The following is a 22,312-nucleotide window of genomic DNA, read 5'->3' on the forward strand; positions in this document are numbered from 1 at the left end:
ACCTCACAGATCTTACATTTTTTTCTCGCTCGCTTTGCTCGCTCGCAAATGAATATTCAGACAATCACACTCAGCCGAAAGTGTGATGCTTAAGCAATAACTTATATGATATATAAAGAAAAACAAATATTGAAATCGTCCCTGATAATGGGATCACAATGAAAGGGTATATACCAATGTCTAAAAAAATGTATAATTTCGCCTTGAGATTTCGCTTTGTAGGTGCCCATTTTTGTTGGTGCTTTCCACTTTGGAGATAGCTCCGCCGCCCCTGCTTACGCATTAGCGCCAGCGTTAATTTCACGCTTGCACGCACAGGGGGTGTGTGTGTGTGTGTGTGTGGGGGGTTCCTCTCTAGCTCTGAAGCTGATTTTTTTTTTTACCTAGATTCGTGCGATTCGGTTAATACTTTTAGAGGGAGTCTGAGGGGTGATGTGCCCCCCTCTGAAGCTGACATTTTTTTGGATTTTTGAAACTGGATTCGTGCGTTTTGGTTAATACTTTTTTGGGGAGTCTGATTTGATTTCAAAACACCTGCAGTTAATGCGGGATGGTGTTGCAGCCTCTCTTTCCCCGAAAATTTAAAAATTACCAATATGCATTTGTTATATCTTATCTCGTATATTTTGGTGACAATTAACACTTTTCACAACATACATAAGCTCAAATTTCCGCTCACTCGCCAAATTATTAAACCAGGAAACAGATATTGGGGCAAGAGGCTTCAGCCCCCACTGATGGAAATGTCAAAAAAATTGCGCGCGAGCATAACTTGAAAACGGGGAATGTTGATATCGGACAAGAGATGTGACGTGAGCATGTCCCCTTTCCAAAATAATTGTGCCCGTTTGTAGGTACCAGTACACTATTAAAGTCCAGTGCTTCTAATATGACCTTGTCAGTATTGGTAAGTTTAAATAATGGTCTGCGCGAATTTCGAATTTCCGGCCCCCCCCCCCCCCCCCCCCCTATTGGAAAATCCTGGATCCGCGCCTGATAGACCATATAGTAACTAATTCCGTTGATAAAATTAAGTCCTGGTGGGTAATTCACAGCGGGCTAAGTGACCACTCAATTAGTTTCATTGTATGGAAATCCAATTGTAATAATAATAAGATGAATGAAAAATACATTACTTTTAGAAAGTGTACTAATTCTGTCTCAGACAATTTGAGATTATTACTTAGCTTTTGCTTCGTATGTTATTTCATCGTCGTTATCTTGCATACTGTTATTCACTCGTGTCACCCATGGGCGTCGCTAGACCTTTTTCAGTGGGGGAGAGGGGGGGGGGGTGTAGAGGCCAACTATTACCGACAAAACTAGCCACCAATTACCGACAAAATTAAATGTCCCAATATCTATAAATTTAACCCTATAAACCCGGGGCCGAAGACTAAATTGTTTTTCCTATGGACTATCTGTAGTACCTGCGTATGCGCAAATAGTCGTTTTCCTTGACGACGTAAATATATGAATTATTTCGTCAACTTAGTCAGCATCATAGCTATATATTTTAATGCAGGCGCGGAGCTAGGATCTTATTTCAGGGAGGGGCGGTAGTGAGCAAACGAATCACTTAAAGAGGTCGCGAAACGCGCTCATTAGGGGGGTGTAGGTGATAGGCCTCCCACGTGAAGCGCGGAAGCTTAGACGTTCCTTAAATTATTAGGACGATTTATTGTACCGTTCTCGACTGTTAATCCTTGTCTGAATGAAGTTTCTCCTCCCCCCTCTCGCGCGAAGTGCGGAAGTTTTGGCGTTTCATTAAACTTTTAGAGAAAGTAGAAGATTCGTAAAACCGTGCTCGACTCTGAATCCTTGTCTGAATTCAGTTTCTCCCCCTCCCGCGCGAAGCTCGGTAGCTTAGACGTTTCCTTAAATTATTAGGACGATTTATTGTACCGTTCCCGACTCTTAATCCTTGTCTGAATGAAGTTTCCCCCTCCGTGCGAAGCGCATAAGTTTTGACGTTTCATTAAATTATTAGAGAAAGAAGACTATTCGTTGTACCGTTTTCGACTTTTAATAAGCCCTTATAATTGTCTGAATTCAGTTCCCCCCTTTAGCGCGAAGCGCGGAAGCTTTGAAGTTTCCTTAAATTATTAGAGAAAGCAGACGATTCGTTGTACCGTTTTTTACTCTTAATAAACCCTATTTGTTTAAGTTAAGTTCCCCCCTCTCGCGCGAAGTGCGGAAGCTTTGACAGTTCCTTAAATCATTAGAAAAAGCAGACGATTTGTTTTTCCGTTCGCGACTCTTAACCCTAATTTGTCGGAATTCAGTTTCCCTCCTCCCGCGCGAAGCGTGGAAGCTTTGACGCTTCCTTAAATTGTGAGAGAAAGCAAACGATTCGTTGTACCGTTTTCGACTCTTAATCCTTGTCTGAATTCAGTTTTTCTCTTCCCGCGCAAAGCGCGAAAAGTTTAGACGTGTTATTTAATTATTATAGAAAGATATTATTGTGAGAGAAAGCAAACGATTCGTTGTATCGCTCTCGACTCGTCTAAATAAAGTTTTCCTCCCCCGTGCGAAGCGCGGAATTTTTGGCATTTCATCAAAATATAGTGAAAGGAAGACGATTCGTCGTGCCGTTGTAAAACCTCTGATTTCTTTATTAGCTGATATTATAGGAAAGTGAAACTTCGAGAAAATACAAGTATTGTAGTTGTAGTCATTCTCGAAGTCGTCACAGCGGATACAAAGTCACAGTTTGTAGGGAAAAAAACTTGTCGGCCGACCGACAATATACATCCCACCGACTTCAAACTTATGCATTTAAAGGGGGTTGAGCAAGAATACCGACACAGCTGACCTGACACAGCAACATATTTACCCGTGACTTTCTTGCTCCCTCGACGAGACGACTCCACCCAACAACCCCCCTCTCTCTTTTACTCCCACTCCTCATCTCTCAGGCTTTTACCTCCCCTCTCTCTCCTCTCTTTCATTCCCGTTTCTTTTGTTTCCCTTTTCTCCTTTTTTTTTCTTTTTCTTTCTTTTCCTTTCTTTCCTCTCCTCCCTCTTTTTCTTTTTTCTCTTTGTTTCTTCTCTTTTCTTTCCTTTCTTTTCCTTTCTTTCCTTTCTTTTCCTTTCTTTCTTTTCTTTTTCTTTTCTTTTTTTCTTTTCTTTCCCTTTCCCTCTCTTTTTTCCCTCCCCCTTTCTCTTTTTACCGACGGCAGTGCAATTTTACCGACAATATCCTGACAGGTGGGAGGGTGTAGCACCCCCCACACATACACACATACACCCCCCCCCCCCCCCCCCTTTGGAGATGCCCCTGGTGTCACCACGAAAACATAGACCCATACATAGACTAGTTACACTAAATCATCTGCGCCTCGTCTGTAACTTCTACTTTCCTTTTGTAAGTGCATCTCTGATCATTGATAGTAATATAATTATACTAGCGCTGTGACATGTAAAATAACTCGGCCTTGTTTGACCTCCTAGTAGAAAATTGAATTAAAATACATTTGTGCAATAATTTGAAGAACCATGAATTTTAATCTGCTTTGCGAAAATATGTCGTCCGTGTCATTTCCTATCTAATTGTATCTTGTCTGGTTTGTTACAGTCAAAATGTTGCTCCACGATTTTGTTGTTGTTGTTGTTGCTGCTGTTGTTGATGTTGGGTTTTAAGGCTGTCCAATCTGAAAAGATTGTTTCAGCTTGGCTATACTGTTCTTCTTCAATGATGATTAGATGGCGCTGTTTCTTTTTCTCTGGCTCAAATATTGATTCAGTCGTTTCAGTGTTTCATTTTCTTCAATATTGCTCCTCGCATGGTCGCCACTGACTTTCACAGCTTCCTTTTGTTGGTGAACTGTGACCGTTCTATCGATGGTGTGGGCAATAATTTAGGTGTCGACCGTATGGCAAGCCGTTTTAACATTCATTCCTATTTCTTGATATCAATAATTGTTATAGTGATTGATTTCGAGCGCAAAAGTATTGCAATAATTCATTTGGATATCGAGCTCAAAAATATTGCAAGAATTCGTTTGGATATCGAGTAGTGCAGAAATTCATTCTGATATCTCACGCAAAAGTATTGCACGAACTCATCCAGAAACTCATCCACCAAGAAATGATTTTCTGTTGTAAAGCGATGGTAATTCTTGATATCAAGAAATAGCAACAAGATGAAGTTGAGTTCTGGTCATGCGATTGCATTGTGAAAGAAACGGTGTGGAACCGACCAGAAAAGGTTGATCATCTAGCATGTAAGAATTTGTGTGTATTGCAAGGTTCTGGAATCATCAAAATTATAAGAAATTTGGCCAAGTCTTGGTAAAGTTACAAACACTTGCACAGAAAGATGTATATGGGACTACACGAACACGTATTTCGGACCCCCGTGACCCGGCCTTTTTCAGTGCCAGAAATATGCCAAACTTTCAAAAATTATGTTAGGCACGATTGTGCTAACATGGCAACAAACCAAAGTGTTCAACCCGTCCCAATTTTTGGCAAATCTTGATAATTTCCTTTGCTATTTTTTATGGGGTCAGGATATTTCCTGAGCGGAACTCTTCAAACTATCAAATTTGCTTATTATTCACCGGGGCCGTTGACAATTTATTTATATTTTTTGTCCGCTTCTGATCGATTGCATTTTGTCCTTTCATTTCGCTTTCAATTACAAACTTATACAGTAGGGTTGCGGGTGCACCATGTGAGAGAGAGAGAGGGAGGATTGAGGAGTCCTGAAAAGGACTCTCGGTAATCTTTCTTGAACGGTAAGTAGTCCTGAAAAGGACTGTTGGTGTAGTCTTGAAAAAGACTGGTGGTTATCTTTCTTACCTTATTTATATATCTACATCACCATGTACGCCGATACTTACAAGCAGCATCTAATCACAAAGTTGTATTATCAAGGTCCCTGATGCTTTGTACATGTGACTTCATGATACACTTGCAGATTAAGGAAAGGGGCACATCAGTCCGCCCCCTTGACACTCTCGTGTCATAACTAAAATATACAACCCAAGATTGTGCCCCCGGGCCCCCTTTAATAAGCCTTTGACCTATAATTTTTCGGAATTTCGTGTCCCTTCTTTTACAGAATCCTGGTTCCCTCATGGAATAATCTTAATAACTCGTTTATTAAACCGATGTCGCCCCTGAAAGCTATTGCGAGAACAATGGATATATTGTTTAATTTTATTATTGTATTTGATTAGCCTTTTTTTTAAATATATATCTGGCGACACGGCCTCTCATAAATCAACCTTAAAACAATGTAATGTGCAAACATGACAATGGAATGATTCTGTAGACATTAAAATAGGTTAGTGACCTTTCGGGCTCTTGAAAGTCTTTGCAGTTCTGTTAAGTGATCCATGTCATTCTCTTTCATAGAAGTAGTGCGTACCCATTTTAAATGTGCTTAACTTGTAAAACCCCATTCGGTCAATTTCCTCTGTAATCAGTTTAAAATATATCAATCATGAACATTATGTTAAGTTCATTAAAACAAACTATGAAAATGGTAACAGGAAAAGGGAGCACCTGTAGACAGCTTGTTTTAGCTTGTTGATGCAGGTGTCCAAATGAACAAAATAATTATTACACAGATATAATAAAATAATAATGATTATTATCTACATAAATAAGGCTTCCAAGTTGTATAACAAATTCAGTGTATTCAATATCTTTAGCGCAGTACCCGGATGACTGACCAATATTGTTTTCGTATTGCTCAGTCATCCGGTAACTTCAACTATCGATATCGATATCACACGAAAACAAATTCTTTTTCTTCTTTTATCATCTATCTTATTCTTTCCTTTTATTATAAATCTTTTTTTTCTCTCTCTGAAAGAAATTTTGAAAAATTATTGTGGAAAAGAAGGAAAAAATTGGAAATGTAATATGCAAGCTGGTCGAGGAAATTGTAAAAACTTTATTTGCGATTTGTTTAATTGTGAAAGTATAATTTTGATTATGTGAATATTTTTCTTCTGTAGGCCTAAATGTGTAACTTGATTTGCAAATATATTTTATAGCAAGATGTATGTGTAACCTTGTATTGGAATGTTGAAATTCATTTGCAAATTTATTTATGTAAAGGTTATTTGTAATTTTGTATAAGATTTTATAAGTTATGTACGATTTTTTTATGAGAGAAAAAAATAAAAACCTATGAAAAAATGGAGAAAAAAAACATTTACCGAGGTAAGTCAATTTTTTTTATTTCGCTAATCAGCCGAATATAGATAATAATAATAATATTGTACGGCTTTGTTTTCGTGTGATACAAGAATATCTTGCCATAGCTCGAGCAAAATATTCTTGTATCACACTCAAAGCCATCCAATATTTTGTAATTATTGCGTAAGGATTCATTGACCCCTCCCTCCCCACCATGCACGTACCCCTCCCCCTTTTCTCTCTTTTGGTAGTTTACAAAATGTATTTGATTTTAAAATAGGTTTTGAACTAAAACAAATATATATATTCAAAGATGAGTGAAATGAGTAAATCATAAACAATACATTTCCTATTGAATAGTACTTTATCCTGTAGTCTTAGTAATCTGTGTAGAGCAATTATGGCAATATGAGTTTTCCATGACAGTTTTTCATCGAATGAATAGAGCTTGACCTGATAGTTACCGAAGGAGCCCCTCTGTCTAGTCTTGACATTCGTAGTAGGTCCATGGTCTCGCCGGTCAAGCCGGTGGATGAGGTCAGTTGCTCGTTTGATGATTCTTCACATTGACCGATAATGATAAGGCTAAAACAACAATAATCATGATGTCACTCGACCTTTCAAGGTACTTGGGAACATGCATTTACTGTTAGAGGATGTTGCATGCACAGTGACGCCTTCAAAGAAAAACATAAATATCTTGGTGGTTTGAGACTTTGTTCAGGATTTTTTGCATGTTAGAGGGTTAGTACAGTAGAAGAAATATGATAGGTAACATTTCATACCGAAATGACGCAGTTTTTTTTATCAACCTTCATACACAATGTTGCCGAGATGTTGCTTTTTGCTCTGTTGAATCTTTTTTATTTTTAACGCAAACAAATTTCCTGTTGTTATTTTCAGCATCCTATCTCTCTCTCTCTCTCTCTCTCTTTCTCCTCGTTCTCTTGCAGGCGTGGATTCAGGGGGGGGGGGCGAGCGGGACTTGCCCCCCCCCCCCGGCGCAAAAAAAGACGGGCCCCCCTGGAAAAAAAATTGTGACCACAATTTTTTTTGCTCAAGGGGGGGGGGGGGAGGGGAAGGTGTTTAGCAAAAAAAGTGCTGACTACCCCCCCCCCCCCCCCCCCTCCCCCCCCCCCCCACTGAGCGAAATATCGGAAGGCACGATTTTCAAATTTCAGCACACTAAATTTCAAATTGATTTCAAATTTGGGCCTCCCCTCCCCGCCCCCCCCCCCCCTAGTAGTAGTATATTGTTTTATTTGCTCTTTATCTCAACTTAGATTGTTATCTATGTACGAATTTTTATTCAAACAGCATTTTATACCGATAACACCCTACTCATTTTTAACTTTTAAATCGTGTTCAAGGAACTTTTCACCTCGAGGGTCAACATTAGTTCGCATTTTCTTATTACACCGAACCTTTAACACCTAGGTCGTGCAAATAGCTTCCCTTATAAAACTATTAAGAATGAGACTTTGACCATTAGCATTAGGGGTTTAGCTGCCTCAAAGATGTTTACAGTCCGCTCATAAAATAACAAAAAACTTCGATTTCTGCTCATTTCATCACCGTTGTTTCGAAAGCGCTGATGTATGCTTCTTAGAGCAGCTTTTGCAAGATATATTGTATTGTTCTAGTTCGTGAGAGCATGGTCCATGTTGAGAGGCAGCTGGTATTTGTATAGGTTGATCATATTGGCTGAGCCCTGCACCAAGCACAGGGTAATACACAACAGCCTGTGTTCATTTTCGGATAATGTGAAGGTGAGCTTCTATACCAATAAATAAAGAAATATATATACAATTTAATTAAATTTTATACGCAATCAATAGTTATAATTCAATTACATTTTGAAAGATTTGGTTACTTTTGATTTACAACCGAGGACATCAAAAGCGGTATAATAATTAGGTTTAAAATGTATTAGAATTCATATTATTCGTACATTTGTTGCATCCCTGAATGTGCTGGTATTTCTATATTCTTGTGTTCACATTAGATATGTATTAATGTGTGGAATCCTTATAGGTTTAAAAGACTTATAACAATTTCTCCTCTCTTTTTCACAGAAACCAACTTATCACGACGATGAGTGAATGGGACTGGTTTTGTGGTGTAAACTACACACTCGACTCTGGCACCGGTTTGAACAACTCGTGTTTAATCAACGGTATCATCGTTGTACCCCAGTTGGGATTCGTCCTTCTCTCATCTCTCTTCCTCATCCTCCTCGCCTCTTGCTCCTCCCGCCAGAGTCTCACCGGCTCCAAGTATCTCCTGCGTCTCCCGGGTCACACTCCAAGATGGCTTCTGACTTATGTCCTTCTTGTCCTCACACTCTCCTTCATAGCAGAAGGTATTCTGACCAACGACACCTTCCTCGCCAACTCCTTACCACACCAACCACACCTTTATGTTGCAGGAGTAGTGATGCTTGCCGGGGCGGTATTTTCCATTCTCTACTTCCACATGATGGAGAAATGGCGTGAACGTCACATGGTTTGGCTCCTACTCGTATACTGGGTGGCTTCGATGTTTTCGTTGGTGGTGGAGATGGTGCACATTAACAGAAGAGGAGATATCAACTTTCAAAACGTCAAATTTGATATCACTCTGCTGATGCTTTTCGTAGTGTTGATGTTTCTTGTTAATGAAATAATCCTCTGTTGTCATTTGGTAAGGAAAATTTTGTTCATACTTTTTACTGAATAATGTTACAATATATAAACATCAACGTCGAGTCTATAAGTGATAAATCAAGTAGATAGAGAAAGGTTGTCCGTAATTATAAAGGCGATACAAAGTTGTACATCTAATGACGAATTCACAGCATTACTTTGAAAAGAGTATTTAAAAAAACACGAAACTTTCTCCAAGTAAACGTTTTCAAATTGACAATGTGGAAATTTCAATAATGTATGGGTTTCAAAATGATGAGCCACAAACGATCAAACATGTGGGGTTTCAGTGTTTTTTAGTACTGAGTAGAAAGTAATTTGTTTTTATCTATTGATTCCTTTGCCGCTTTGATTGAAAAAGTTCAAAGTATTTTCGCGGGGATAACATAAGGTCTTTAAAAACGATGTATTTATAGCCCTATATAATGCAACTTATATATACGATGATTTTTTTAATTTTTTTATACTAGTTCCTTCAGTTATATTTTCTAGACCTTGCATCTCATAATCTGCAACGTGATCAGCCATGTTTACTGTTGATGACGCAACACACGTGTTATCTCACCGGGTTTACCCTCTGTTTTACGTGTATTTATTGATTCTTATCCAATAAGAGCAAACAGGTTGTAAATGCATATTTCTCTCTCAATCATTTAGTTATTTGATATCATTCAAACTTCAACCTCTCGAACATCTTTATTGAGTTTGAACTCAAACAATTTATGATTTGGGCAATAACCTGGAGTACCTATGCAGATTTGGTAGTATTGTAAAGCTTTGGCGAATTTCCTTCAACTCAATTTTACATACAAACGAAACGATCTTTGTGTTCTTTTAAACATTATTCTGGAAGCATATCAACAGTAGGATTTCATTGTGAGCAGCTATCTCAAACCAAAACGTAAAACAACCTATGTATAGTGCTTCAAAATTTACTTGCCAGATTACTTTACAGTATATCAGCATGAATAAGGTTTCATCGTAAGACGCAATTTCACACACAAAAGAGCACGCTAAAAGAGAGATTCAAATGTCAGTGATTATACTAATCACGAACCCATACAACATAAGGATGATCCTGTGTTATTATTTTTCCAGTACTAAGCGTGCTTTGATGACATTTATGCATCAATTAAGGCGGTGCGTTGTATACAACTAATTGCAGTTAAATAATAATGAAAGCCACTGGTAAAAGAAGTTTGTGTCGCTTGTGGCGATTAAAGAAAATTGTAATAATGCAACATTTAATTTTACGCTCATCACCCTTAAACTTGTAATTCAATGGTAAATCTGAGATTTTACATCATTTATGTAACTTGAAGGTCCATTCAAAAGGTAAACGAGGAGGTCTTGTTTTTTAGAAAGAGAAATACATGTTTATGAATATCACAAAATTGATATACACCGATGTTATGCTTTAAATCGAAAATGCTCAACGTTCCAATCTTCTCGCAAATCAATAACAATGATATTGTAAGAAAAGTGAGAGAAGAAAAACAAAATCGGAGTTAGTAATCGTTCACATAAAAAGACGGGAGATTTGCCCCTTAGTAAAATGGCGAAAATGAGGAAGGGAGAGGGTTAAGAAAGAAAAGGAGGGGAATGACGTGAAAAGCATTTCCATGTTACCCCGCCCTGCATCGACCTAATACTTTTCGATACCGCCCCAATGATGCCAATGCCGCCTCAATGGCTGGACATTAGGCAACTGGTCCAGACTGCGTCTTGTACGATTGTGAGTTGAAACTTTAAAAACAAAATATATAAAGGGCCTAATGTTTGTTATGATCGAGGGAAGCTGAATATCAATTAAAGTGGACGACTAAAACTGACTTTTGTCTTAAAGTAGCTCGGTTACATTGCCTCAGATTCTGAAAAAAAATCCTGGATTTAACTCATGCTGCAATCATAATTATAAACCTTTAGGTCAGTCAGGAATCCCATGACTTTTACAAGCCGATCGCCTGTCTGATTATCAAGATATTTATGAATGGAAATCGAAATTTCATTTTTCGTTTTCCTAACGCTTTTTATCACACTACAGTCTATTGGGGGAAACGATTATGGTAAAACCGGTCACTCAAAGATGTTTACTTTTTGAGACATTTCATGGTCATTTTGAAGCGCAATTTTGTAGGGCTTCAATATTACACCATATCACAGAAACTAATGACACGTAAGGCCATGCATCTCAGATTTAACATTGTTAAACGATGCCTTTAATTTCGCAGGTATTCGGTTGCTTAGCCGAAGCCCCCGGTCTTTCCGATGGAGACACCAAGAAGGAGGACATGAATTATCTCCATGACTACAGCAGCTTACCGTCTGCGCTCACCTTCTGGTGGATGAATTGGGTGTTCACTGTGGGATACAAGAAACGCATCGAACCCCATGACCTAGGAAGCATCCCTGACAAACACACATCTCTCTACCTGCATGAGAAGTTCAAGAAGAACTTTCTCGCCGAACAGGTACGTGATGAGAATAGACCACTCTTATAATAACGATGAGGATGACGATGATGATGATGATGATGATGATGATGGTGATGATAACTACTGCACAAAATGTATATATCTAAGGGGTTCCTCAATGGACTTACAGACTAACAATGTAGCACTAAGATTCAGCCTAAGTGTTCTGAAACGTTGACCACATTCAAGTAATTAATTTATACCAGTTACTCATTTTGCTACCCCTGGGTTGGGAGTGGCAATTGTAGATTAATGTCTTGTCATAATTATGAGGCAATCATCGAAAGACGATGGTGGGATTCTCAGAGACGATGGAAAAGGTTCAGAAATGGTATGTGTTTGGCATCCTCAGAATCACACTAACATCATTCTTTTAATTCAATTCAATTTCAATTTATTCAGCCAATCATTAAAAACAATTTACAATGACACTGGTACTGGAACAATAATTATAACATGATGACAGGCTGTGGACCCCTGAAAAGCAGGGCTTGTAAATGGGGCCCATTAACATAGAATTAAATACAAATATAATAAAAACATACTATAACAAGCAAAACAAAAAAGAGATACATGTGTATTCATACTTATTACAAAAAAATTACAAATATCTTGCAAACACACTCAACCATACTCACACACACACACACACACGCACACCCACACACACACACACACACACACAATGCAATGTACTTTAAAGCATATTATAAGAGAGAGAGAGAGAAAGAAAGAGAGGAAAAGATAGTAGAATATTTAAAAGAAAAGGGAAGAAGAGGAAACACATGAAAAATGCGAAATATGAGATCAAAAAGTGTCAGTGTGAATTTACAAAGTGATACTCTCTCATACCCCTCCCATTTTATACGTACTAGGGATCAGTATCCGAATCACCTATGATGACAGCCAGTAAGTCTAAAGACTTGTACTAGAGGGCAATTCAACATGTCTGTTCCTAATCATCATCAGTTCAAATTTTAGTAAAATTTAGTTCAAACAATAAAGGTCCAAACTTATTACACTTCTGTTTCCAGTGGTCATACACGTCATTGAGTTTGAACTTTGAAACATTGACTGATGAAGCCTCAACAATAGGGACTTTTAGATTTGTGTGGACTGATACGTGTGACGTCCAGTCAAGGCAGTGCATTAAAAGGACGTCGATCGTAGCGATCCCCATTGTCTTCGTGCGAATCTAAAAGTCCCTAATGCAGGCGCGGATCCAGGATTTTCCAATAGGGGGGGGGGGCGGAAATTTGAAAGTTGCGCAGACCGTTTTATCAACTCAACATAACAATACTGACAAGGTCATATTAGAAGCATCATACCGGTACAATTTTTGACATTTTCATCGGGGGGGGGGGCTATAACCTCTTGCCCGAAAAAGTAATTTTCTGGTTTCACAATTCGGCTAGCGAGCGAAGCGAGCGAGCAAAAATTTGAGCATAATATGTATTTTGTAAAAGTGGTATTTATCACCAAAATAAACGAGGACAGATATGAAATATTCATATTCGGGCAGCTCGCTGCACCCCCCCCTATTACGCGTGAAGCGCAGAAGCTTTGATGTTTCATGAAATTATTAGAGAAAGAAGACGATTTGTTGTACCATTCTCGACTCGTTAATACTTGTCTTAATCCTTGTCTGAATTCAGTTTCCCCATATGGAAACGTTGTATCATCCGCTCAATCTGACTTGCGTGCATAGAACAAATAAGCATTTTTCAACTAAAGAGTGAAGTTTTCTAAAATGTGCGTTTCTTTCCAGCATTGGGGCGCCCGGAAGTCACTCGGGTAACATTTCATAAAGTATAATATAAAAAGACCATATGTAAATTTTCTGTACTTTTGTCGGAAAAAATACATTTATCCAGTACAATGTCGTCTCTTTTTGCGTTGAAGAAGAGCAAATAGCGAGTTTCAATCAAACTTTGGCCGCTATCGCAAGCTCTCACTCGTTTCACTGTGGTCAAGCGACTTTGGGGCAAGCAGTTAATGAAAATACTAGTTGTTAGCTTTCTTCTGGTATCAAACTTGTTTTGATTGATTGCATAATTTTGTCGGAATAAAGGAAACAAAAAGGCTCGACCAATAACTTATCAGTGTCTGAATTGACCTTTTGACCTTGAATTCCCTGATGCAAGCGCACTAATGACGTCATCTTCGCTAAATCGGCGTCTTTTATCGTAAAATGCGACACTTTCACAATGTTTATACATCTTTTTTTAACTACTAGTAAAATTTAACATATTTTTTCTGATATCACTGAAGTTTTGGGTTTTATTTAATGAGTAATTTTAAAATAAGAGCCATTTTACTGTTTTAATTTACTGGATCGTACCATTCAAGTCGCAGGGTAGAAAGATGCATTTTCCAACCGCGCCAAATTTAATTTACGTTCCGACATTCTGTTAAATGGGTTCGTGTTGTTAAGAATCCACTGCTTTCTGCTCCAACAAACGTCCACATGCAGAGTCGTTTATCAACTAAATTATTCAAATTTATGGATGCTTCCTCGCTTCCCAGGTGTTTGTGTTGCTGTTGGAGCATTCCATTCACTATCATTCTTTGTACTCCAATTGCCAGAACGCAAATTTCATTTTGGTTTCATAGATTCATCGGAGTCGTTTATCAACTATGTATTCAAATTTATGAATGCTGATCCTCCCCAGATGTTTGTGGTGTTTATGCATTTCATTCACCTGTTATTATTCTTTGTACTCCAATTGTTAGAATACAAAATGCAGTTTGGTTTTATAGTTCCATGCAATAAGTAAGTCAATAAAAGAGTTCTGCACAATAAAAACAATGTGTGTCCCTATTGTACAATGCAATGTGTCCCCTCATTTTGTAATAGTTAATTTACCCATTCACTTAATGGAACTACCCGCCCGATGAAGCCAGTGGCCTGTGACCCCTGAGCACTCAACACCGTGTGGGAGTCAGTTTGTGCTCAACTTCCTTTATGAGACAAATACAAGCAAACGTTTCCATATGCCCCCCTCCCGCGCGAAGCGCGGAAGCTTTGACCTTTCATTAATTTTTAGAGAAAGAAGGCGATTTGTTGTACCATTCTCGACTCGTATTCTTTGTCTGAATTCAGTTCCCCCCTCCTCTCCCGCACGAAGCGCGGAAGCTTTGACGTTTCATTCAATTATTCGAGAAAGAAGACGATTTGTTGTACCGTTCTCGACTCTACTTAGGCCCGAATTCACAAAGCAAGGTTTGAGCTCAGACCAAGGTTTGAGCTCAAACCTCCTTTTGTTTCGCCAAACCTCCCTTTGTTATTTACAAACCAGGTTTGTAAATAACAAAAGGAGGTTTGGCGAAACAAAAGGAGGTTTGAGGTCAAACCTTGGTCTGAGCTCAAACCTTGCTTTGTGAATTCGGGCCTTAATGTTTGCCTGAATTCAGTTTCCTCCCGCCCGCGTGATGCGCGGAAGCTTTGACCTTTCATTAATTATTAGAGAAAGAAGACGATTTATTGTTCCATATTCGTCTCTTTATCCTTGTATAAATTCAGTTTCCCCCTCCTCCCGCGCATAGCGCGTAAACTTTTGACGCTTCATTAAATTATGAAAGAAAGAAGACGATTCGTTGTACCTTTCTCGACTCTTAATCCTTATTTGAATTCAGCTTCCCTCCTCCCGCACGAAGCGCGGAAGCTTTGACGTTTCATTAAATTATTAGAGAAAGAAGACTTCTCGTTTCTTTATCCTTGTCTGAATTCAGTTGCCCCCCCCCCCCTCCCGAGTGAAGCGCGGAAGCTTTGATATTTCATTAAATTATTAGAGACAGAAGACGATTCGTTGTACCGTTCTCGACTTGTCAGAATTTTCAAAAATGTTTCTTTGTCTGCTTCTTTTTCGTCCTATGTCCTCTTACTGCCCCTACCACCCCTGGCAACGCGCCTGCTTTAAAGGGAAAATGAAACAACCGTGATAGTGATAGCACATAATTAGGTTAGTAGAAATTAAATTACACCAACCATGGATAAATCACGGCCGGGAGCGTCATCATAGTTTTGTGTTATCGGGCGAGGGCCGGGCGTAGCGACCAAGCGAGATTTTGCAATGTTGAATGCTGAAATTATGCATTCTAGAAAATCCTTAGGCCCAACATGTACGTTCTTTCCGCTATATTTCTTTCTAGCTATATTTCTAAATTTCCTGGGGGATGTGTCCCCCTATCGGGCCCAGGATCGCCGCCCCTGTCCATGATTACTACCAACATGAGTTCAAATACATGCACAAGCGAGTAGGTATGAGCTGAATCCAAATGAAGGGCAACATAAGAGTTGTAAAGCGGCCCTACCGTTAATTTAAAATTTGACTGTTGAGTATATAGCTTCTATTTAAAAGACATACACAATATTGTGCCCTTTTCAAATTTCTCACTAAAGAGTGATGACCTTTGTAGCGCAGGGGCCCTTTTTTAACGTTTAACTTTGCATCCGCAGCTCGAGATTCTATGCGGTCGGCCCGGCCCCCTCTGTTCAATAACGTTTGCCAAGTCTTCTGGAATGACCCCAAATCTCCCGATAATAGTTTTCCCTTATTCGTCTTTACTGTCACTTAGCACCATTTTTTTGTCATTCCCCCTTTCTCACCCGACTTTTCTCCCCCCCCCCCCCACAAACTCAGTGTTATCTAGGGTACGCGCATGTATGTTCCCTCTCTTTTAAAGCGCCCATCTATCTCCGGTGTGTTAAGTCAGTACGGGCCGGATTTTTGTCTATTACGGGCCGGACTTTGTTGGGTGAAAAGTAACCCTTTATCGAAAATTTTGGGAACACAAATTCGGTCCGTCCGACCCCGGACTGGAAGGGGGGGGGTTCTCCTTTTTTATTTCTCTCTCTCTCTCTCTCTCTCTATTTCTTTTCTCTTCTTTCTTTTCTTTTCTCTTCTCCTTTTTTTTTCTTCTCTTCTTTTCTTCCTCTTTTTTTTTTTGCGCCGCCAATAGGGGGGGGGGGGCCGCGGCCGTTTCGGCCCCCCTGGATCCGCCACTGCCTAATGTCAACAGTACGGCCATTCCAAGAATTAGCTACCCTTTGACTGAAAGAACGTAACCTTTTTCCTGGTGTGGCTTCTCCTTTTAAAAGGAGGCAATGAGATCATTATTGATAGTAGTTATACTTATCATACAGCAGACAAAATATCTCGGGCATGCCAAGTCCGTTTGGATTTCATTCTCAATAAAAGTCAAAGGTAATTTTTTGGGGGAAATACCTCTATAGATTCTATACGGACAATTGTATGGCTTCTTGATAATCTCAAGTTATTTGTGTGAACTTCAGAAAATTTCCAATTATCGGCCAGTATTCAATATTTAAGATAATGAAACTGGAAAAGTGCCAGATAATTCCAGGTGTCGTCACATTGATGGTATAAATGAAGGGCATGAGTCGCATGACGGGTATTTAGCACTGCAAGGGATTACTGAATACGCCCAGGATTATAATGATAATTATGATAGTTGTAGGTCAATATTTAAGATAATGAAACTGGAAAAGTGCCAGATAATTCCAGGTGTCGTCACATTGATGGTATAAATGAAGGGCATGAGTCGCATGACGGGTATTTAGCACTGCAAGGGATTACTGAATACGCCCAGGATTATAATGATAATTATGATAGTTGTAGGTCAATATGGTATTGATAAGACGTTACCATGGTGAATGTCCATTGAAAGATACCATACAAAATCGGACAAGGTGGCTACTCTAAACTTAATTCGTCTAAGCTCATTCAATACATGCGTCATTAACCTGATATTAAGAATGTGACATTTATCTAATCGCATTCTCGGTATGAAGTTAAAGAAGAGATTCAAACTTGTTATTCTTTTAAAACTCAATTACTATTTTATGCAAAATTTGTAATTTTCTCACAAAGACTTTTCTTTTAAATAATGAGTGTGTGTGTATTGGGTTTTTAAAGACGTGTATCAATCAGATTATTTACGTCAGGGGACCGACCTTTAAACGTCACCATCCGAAAGACGTGAGTAAGTTTCGAACCTGTGTCCTCGGCAGAATCAGTTTGTAACTTCCACTTTTAGCTGGATTACAAGCGCACGCCACAACGCCTAGTTAAATAGCAAAGTTACCTATCGTTTTATACCAGGTAACCTCATCCGGGTGATACTGCGGTAACCACTGGGTCACCCCCGGGTAGACATTTCTGGTTTAAGTCTTAAAAGCATATCGTTTAATGATATTCGCATTGTAATACTCTTTTAATTCCTTTTTCTTTTTGATTCCTCAATATCCCTCTCCTCTCGCTTCATCATGTCGATATTCTCAAAATTGTTCTCTCTTTGTCTTCCTCCCCCTCATCCTCTCTCTCCCCCTATTTTATTTTCTTTCGCTCTCTCTCTCTCTCTCTCTCTCTCTCTCTTCCTTTTTCCATCTCTTCTCCTTTGTTTTAGGAAAGAGCAAGGAGAAAGAGGCAGAAGATCGACCTGCATAGGGTGTACTGGAATACTTACGCACAGAAGATGATACCAGCAGGGATGCTGAAATTGTGCGGAGATTGCTTGAATTTAGTTGGCCCCATGTGCATCAGTGGAATAGTGCTTTTCGTCACAAGCTCTCTCTATCCAACACCAAATCAGAATGTAAGAATACTTATGTTTTAAATAAAAGTTTGTTTTCGTTCACAATATACACAAATCAAGGGATCAAAAGATTTATGGTATAACGAATTTAATTACATTTTCTCTTCCGGAGAGGCAATCTAATATTTAACAATTATTTTAATAAATAATTAAATACTATGCCCCAAGGCTGATCATAATCCGGGACGCGGTGACGGGTTTACGGGGCACCGGCTTCATTAAATGGCGAAAAAATGCAGGGGTGTAAGTAACGTGAAGAGAACATGTTACAGCCCCCTCCAACCCTCACATTTATAAATAGCATTGATAGTTTTGCTCTTCATTCAGCCAGTAAGACCCTGCCCGTGACGGTGCCGGTGTCTTCTCTGGACATAACTATGCTACGCCACTTTGGAATGTTTGATGTGGCTCCATGCCATCATCACAAATATCATCCCAGTCTTTACATGATAAAGCCTCTGGAAGACAAAAATAACATTAAACATAAGCAAACAAAAGTAGGTCAGTTATTGAAGGAAAGGCTCATTGTGGTCTTTACATCCTTAGAAAGCTCATCAAAGGTAAGACTTTACCTCACAAAGTGCATGTTCCCTTTTTATCCATTATCATGATTATTCGATTAAGTTTTACCCAACTGTTTTATAATCTAAAAAGAATCATAGATTCTAGGATTTTCATGTGAATGTCTGCTCTAAGATTTAGCACGATTTTTTGTGTCTTCTAATTTTCACACAGGTGCCTAGACCTCACCATGTGACTATTGACGAATTTTTCGGTAATGGTTTCGTGTTGGTCGGAGTTATATACATAGCGGCTTTAACTCGTTCAACTTTGGACCAAACATATTACTACATCTGTGCTGTAGAGGGGGTCCACGTGAAATCAGCCATTCAGGTAAGTCTAATTATTTTGTATACTATTTCATAAAAAAATATAAAAATATAACAAATCAATTGGTATTTTAATATTATCAGACTCAAACATCGTAATTCGAAGTATGACAAAGCAATAATGGTTGGTGTTTGCAAACATGTCAAAGGTCTTCAAAATATGTAGGCCGTGGTAATAAATGTATTGAAAGTTTCCCTCTGCATATATTTATGGTGTGATGTCCCTCGATATATTTACTTACACAAGTTTACACTACATACTCACACACGTGCACACACGCAGACGTGCATACATAAATAAATTGTGTTATCTGGATGGTCTTATTATTTTTCTTTTAACTTGTCATTTGCCAATTAGGTTTGTCGACAAATATGAACGTTTTGAGCATTATTAATCAAAAGACTTAAAGACCACGTCAGATCATTTTACTTTTATGTCTTGCTTTTTTATTGTCAGAATGTTCAAGTGACTCCGCTTTAACGAGTATATTGGGAATACACAAAGCAAAAATGTGTTTTAGTGATTGTTTATTTTTTGCGTAACATGGCTGGTTTTCATGTTATACATTCGTGGGAGTTTTCAAGCATGAACATGTTTCATTGTTTTATGTTCTATCAATGTTGCTAATCTTTCGCAATTAAGATAAGATAAGATAAGATATGTATTCGTCTTTCTTTCAAATGACACATAGAGCATAACAATAGATCATTTCACATTAACAATGTAAAATAACAAATTATGGCAATGATAAAAACAAAGTTAACTAAAAGAAAGACGAGGAGACCCTGTTAAAAGCAGAGCTTGTAAGTTTTAGGGTCCCCTCTGAGCCAGATAAACATGATGAGTGGATATTTGTGACTATCAGCCAATTCAGCCAGTGGCTGCGACGAAATGTAAATTAATCCTTCAATTTAATTTAATTCTGCATTAGTGTTGTTTGGATTCAAGCCATATGCTTGTTTGACTTGGGGACGTGTTGGCTGCAAGGAAATGTTTATTGTATTTCTCCTATATGTCAATGTCCCATTTATTACAAAGTCCATCTTGAGAAATCCTAAAGTTTATCTGCTGAGTGAGATTATGAGCAGTTAGCGATGAAACTGAAACTAGCTTCGTCATTTGTTGTTCCTCCATGAATTATTATTTCCACATCCTTACATGCAGTGTATGGGTTAATAACATTTAGCCTTCCATACTGTCTCAATTAACAGTTTGCATTGATAACAAGAAATATCACAAAAAAAGATACCAAACAGACTCTAAACTTCTATAATAGAAGAAACATTGCATGTAGGGACGATTACTCCGGAAAAAAGTGCCCCTCTCTTATACCAACCAACCCCTGATCACAATTACCCCCAAAAGGTGGTTATTCGGGGGTAAATGTCCAAGGATGTAGTTGTCTAGAAGAATGTTGTTTGCATGAGGTAGTTTTGCAGGAGTTTTTTAAAAATCCCACTGAATATATCTGATTGACCTACATGTAGCACGATTCTTTGTATTATATAAAATTGATTAGTCGACCGTCTTGCATCACGATCAGGGTCCTTTTATTCATTCATCAGTTATTTTATCATAATAATTATTCTTAAATATCATTTGTTTTCTTTTTTTTTTTAAACAGAGTATGGTATACGAGAAGTCTCTGCGGCTGTCAACATACGCCATGTCAGGTGGTGTGATGACAATGGGCCAGGTGACCAATCACATGTCAGTCGATGCAGCCAATGTTCAGTTCTTCTTTGACCGCGGTAACGAGCTTTGGGTTGTGCCATTTAGGGTACGTGTGAAAAATCCGATTTGCTGCATGTATGTATTTAAGAAGATAGTATGCTTTTATGTATTTAATGAATAATCCTTGAAATATCCACTTCTTTCTTCCTTGACCTTGACCTTGTCACGCTAAATCAATTAAGTGGCGTAGCCGCGTGGGTTTAGTCTTGGGGGGGGGGGCGGTGCTGGTATCATTAGAAGGGCAACGGTCACATGAATAAGAATTAATAAGGCCACCTATTATTAGAGGAAGGGAATTAAAGGGATTCTATTTTCTTTGATGTTCCCTTCCTTTCTCTTTATATTCATGATATCACGCTTTCCTTTTCTTTTCTTTTTCTCCAAAAGGAGGGTACACTCCCCCCATCCCCCCCCCCCCCCCTGATGCTACGCCACTGATGTTTTCCTCCGCTAACAGATAAAGAAGCATCGATTGGTCTTTGCAACAGAAAGTGAAACTTCTCCTAATATTTAAGACTCATCTGTTTACGTGTTCAAAATGAATACGTGATAGCCTTGAACTTTCAAAAACGTTCTCCTTTATTTATTTCCGTCCATTCTTTCTTTACAGATTACCTTGACATTGGTGTTACTCTATATTCAGCTTGGACCACCGGCATTTATTGGGGCAGCTGTGTTTTTCCTTGTTATTCCGATCCAGTTCAAGATTGCCACAGTTTATGCAAGAACGATGAAAGGGGTCATGGTGAGTTTTATAATATGATGACGTGGTAATTCTTACCAATGCACTCACTGCTGTGTATTATTTGTATAATAACTATGGTTAGCATAATAATAATTGCCTTTTATGCCCTCCTAGCTACCCGTGATATTTCCCAAATGTATGTCTGTGTATCTCGAATAAAACGAAAAACAACGACAACAACAACAACAAGACAACATACGGTCTCAAAATGCAATCTTTAAAGTCATGGCAGTAAATATGTTAGGAAACTTTTGGTAAACTAGAGAATCTGTAAGACTTAATAATACCTGGTGTGTGAAAGCTAGAACAGTGTATACTCACTAACTCACTTGCATACTAATTTGATGATTATTGATTGCTTAATACCGGACTGCTAAGAAAGCATGTTTATGCTTGTAAGTAAACAACCATGAGACCGACGGATTGAAGTCCTCTCCGAGGGACTAGCTAATTAAATAACCAATAATGCATTACCCGAAAGCGAATTGACTATTTTTGGAACCCACGATCTCCCGATTACAAGACCACTGCTCTACCACTGAGCCATTGCGCCTCCACTTTATATATAACGTTGTTTCCCTATTTTGCCCCCCCCCCCCTTGATATCACGCCATCATTTCAGGCCAAGGCAGATCAGAGGTTAAAATCGTCCAATGAGATGCTACAAGGAATGAAGATACTGAAGCTATACGGATGGGAAAGGATGTTCAAGGGATTTATCAATATCATTCGAGGAGAGGAAATGGACAAGCTTTTCATCCTTTATTTCCTCTCTGCTTTGAACTGTGAGTATGACCATGGAATTAGTAACTCCATGGTATGACCTTTTGTTTTTTACTCATTGTTAATTTCCAATCTCATTTGAAAATGTCCACATCCATCAATGGTGTCATGTCAATTTGTGAAATTCATGTGAAAAAAAACTATCATCATTATTTCGAGACAACATTATATATTGAAAAGCCCCAACAAAGAATGATAGTGTCTCGTTCCATTTTCTCAAGAATATT

The 22,312-nt window shown here is 38.6% G+C and overlaps 1 protein-coding gene across 1 annotated transcript in view; it reads left to right on the forward strand.

Annotated features, from left to right (window-relative positions):
- Positions 1–7,482: 7,482 nt before the first annotated feature.
- Positions 7,483–22,312, forward strand: part of LOC100892057 (ATP-binding cassette sub-family C member 8) — a 32,346-nt gene continuing 17,516 nt past the window's right edge. Inside the window, exons 1-8 of the mRNA XM_030972661.1 lie at positions 7,483–7,925; positions 8,232–8,838; positions 11,072–11,311; positions 17,744–17,932; positions 18,668–18,826; positions 20,448–20,603; positions 21,168–21,302; positions 21,925–22,087. Of these exons, the coding sequence (XP_030828521.1) occupies positions 8,251–8,838; positions 11,072–11,311; positions 17,744–17,932; positions 18,668–18,826; positions 20,448–20,603; positions 21,168–21,302; positions 21,925–22,087 (1,630 nt within the window). The 5' untranslated portion in view covers positions 7,483–7,925; positions 8,232–8,250. The remainder of the gene's footprint in view (positions 7,926–8,231; positions 8,839–11,071; positions 11,312–17,743; positions 17,933–18,667; positions 18,827–20,447; positions 20,604–21,167; positions 21,303–21,924; positions 22,088–22,312) is intronic.

The sequence above is a fragment of the Strongylocentrotus purpuratus genome, unplaced genomic scaffold (genome assembly GCF_000002235.5).
Source record: "Strongylocentrotus purpuratus isolate Spur 01 unplaced genomic scaffold, Spur_5.0 spur5_scaffold_6, whole genome shotgun sequence".
Taxonomy (NCBI): domain Eukaryota; kingdom Metazoa; phylum Echinodermata; class Echinoidea; order Camarodonta; family Strongylocentrotidae; genus Strongylocentrotus; species Strongylocentrotus purpuratus.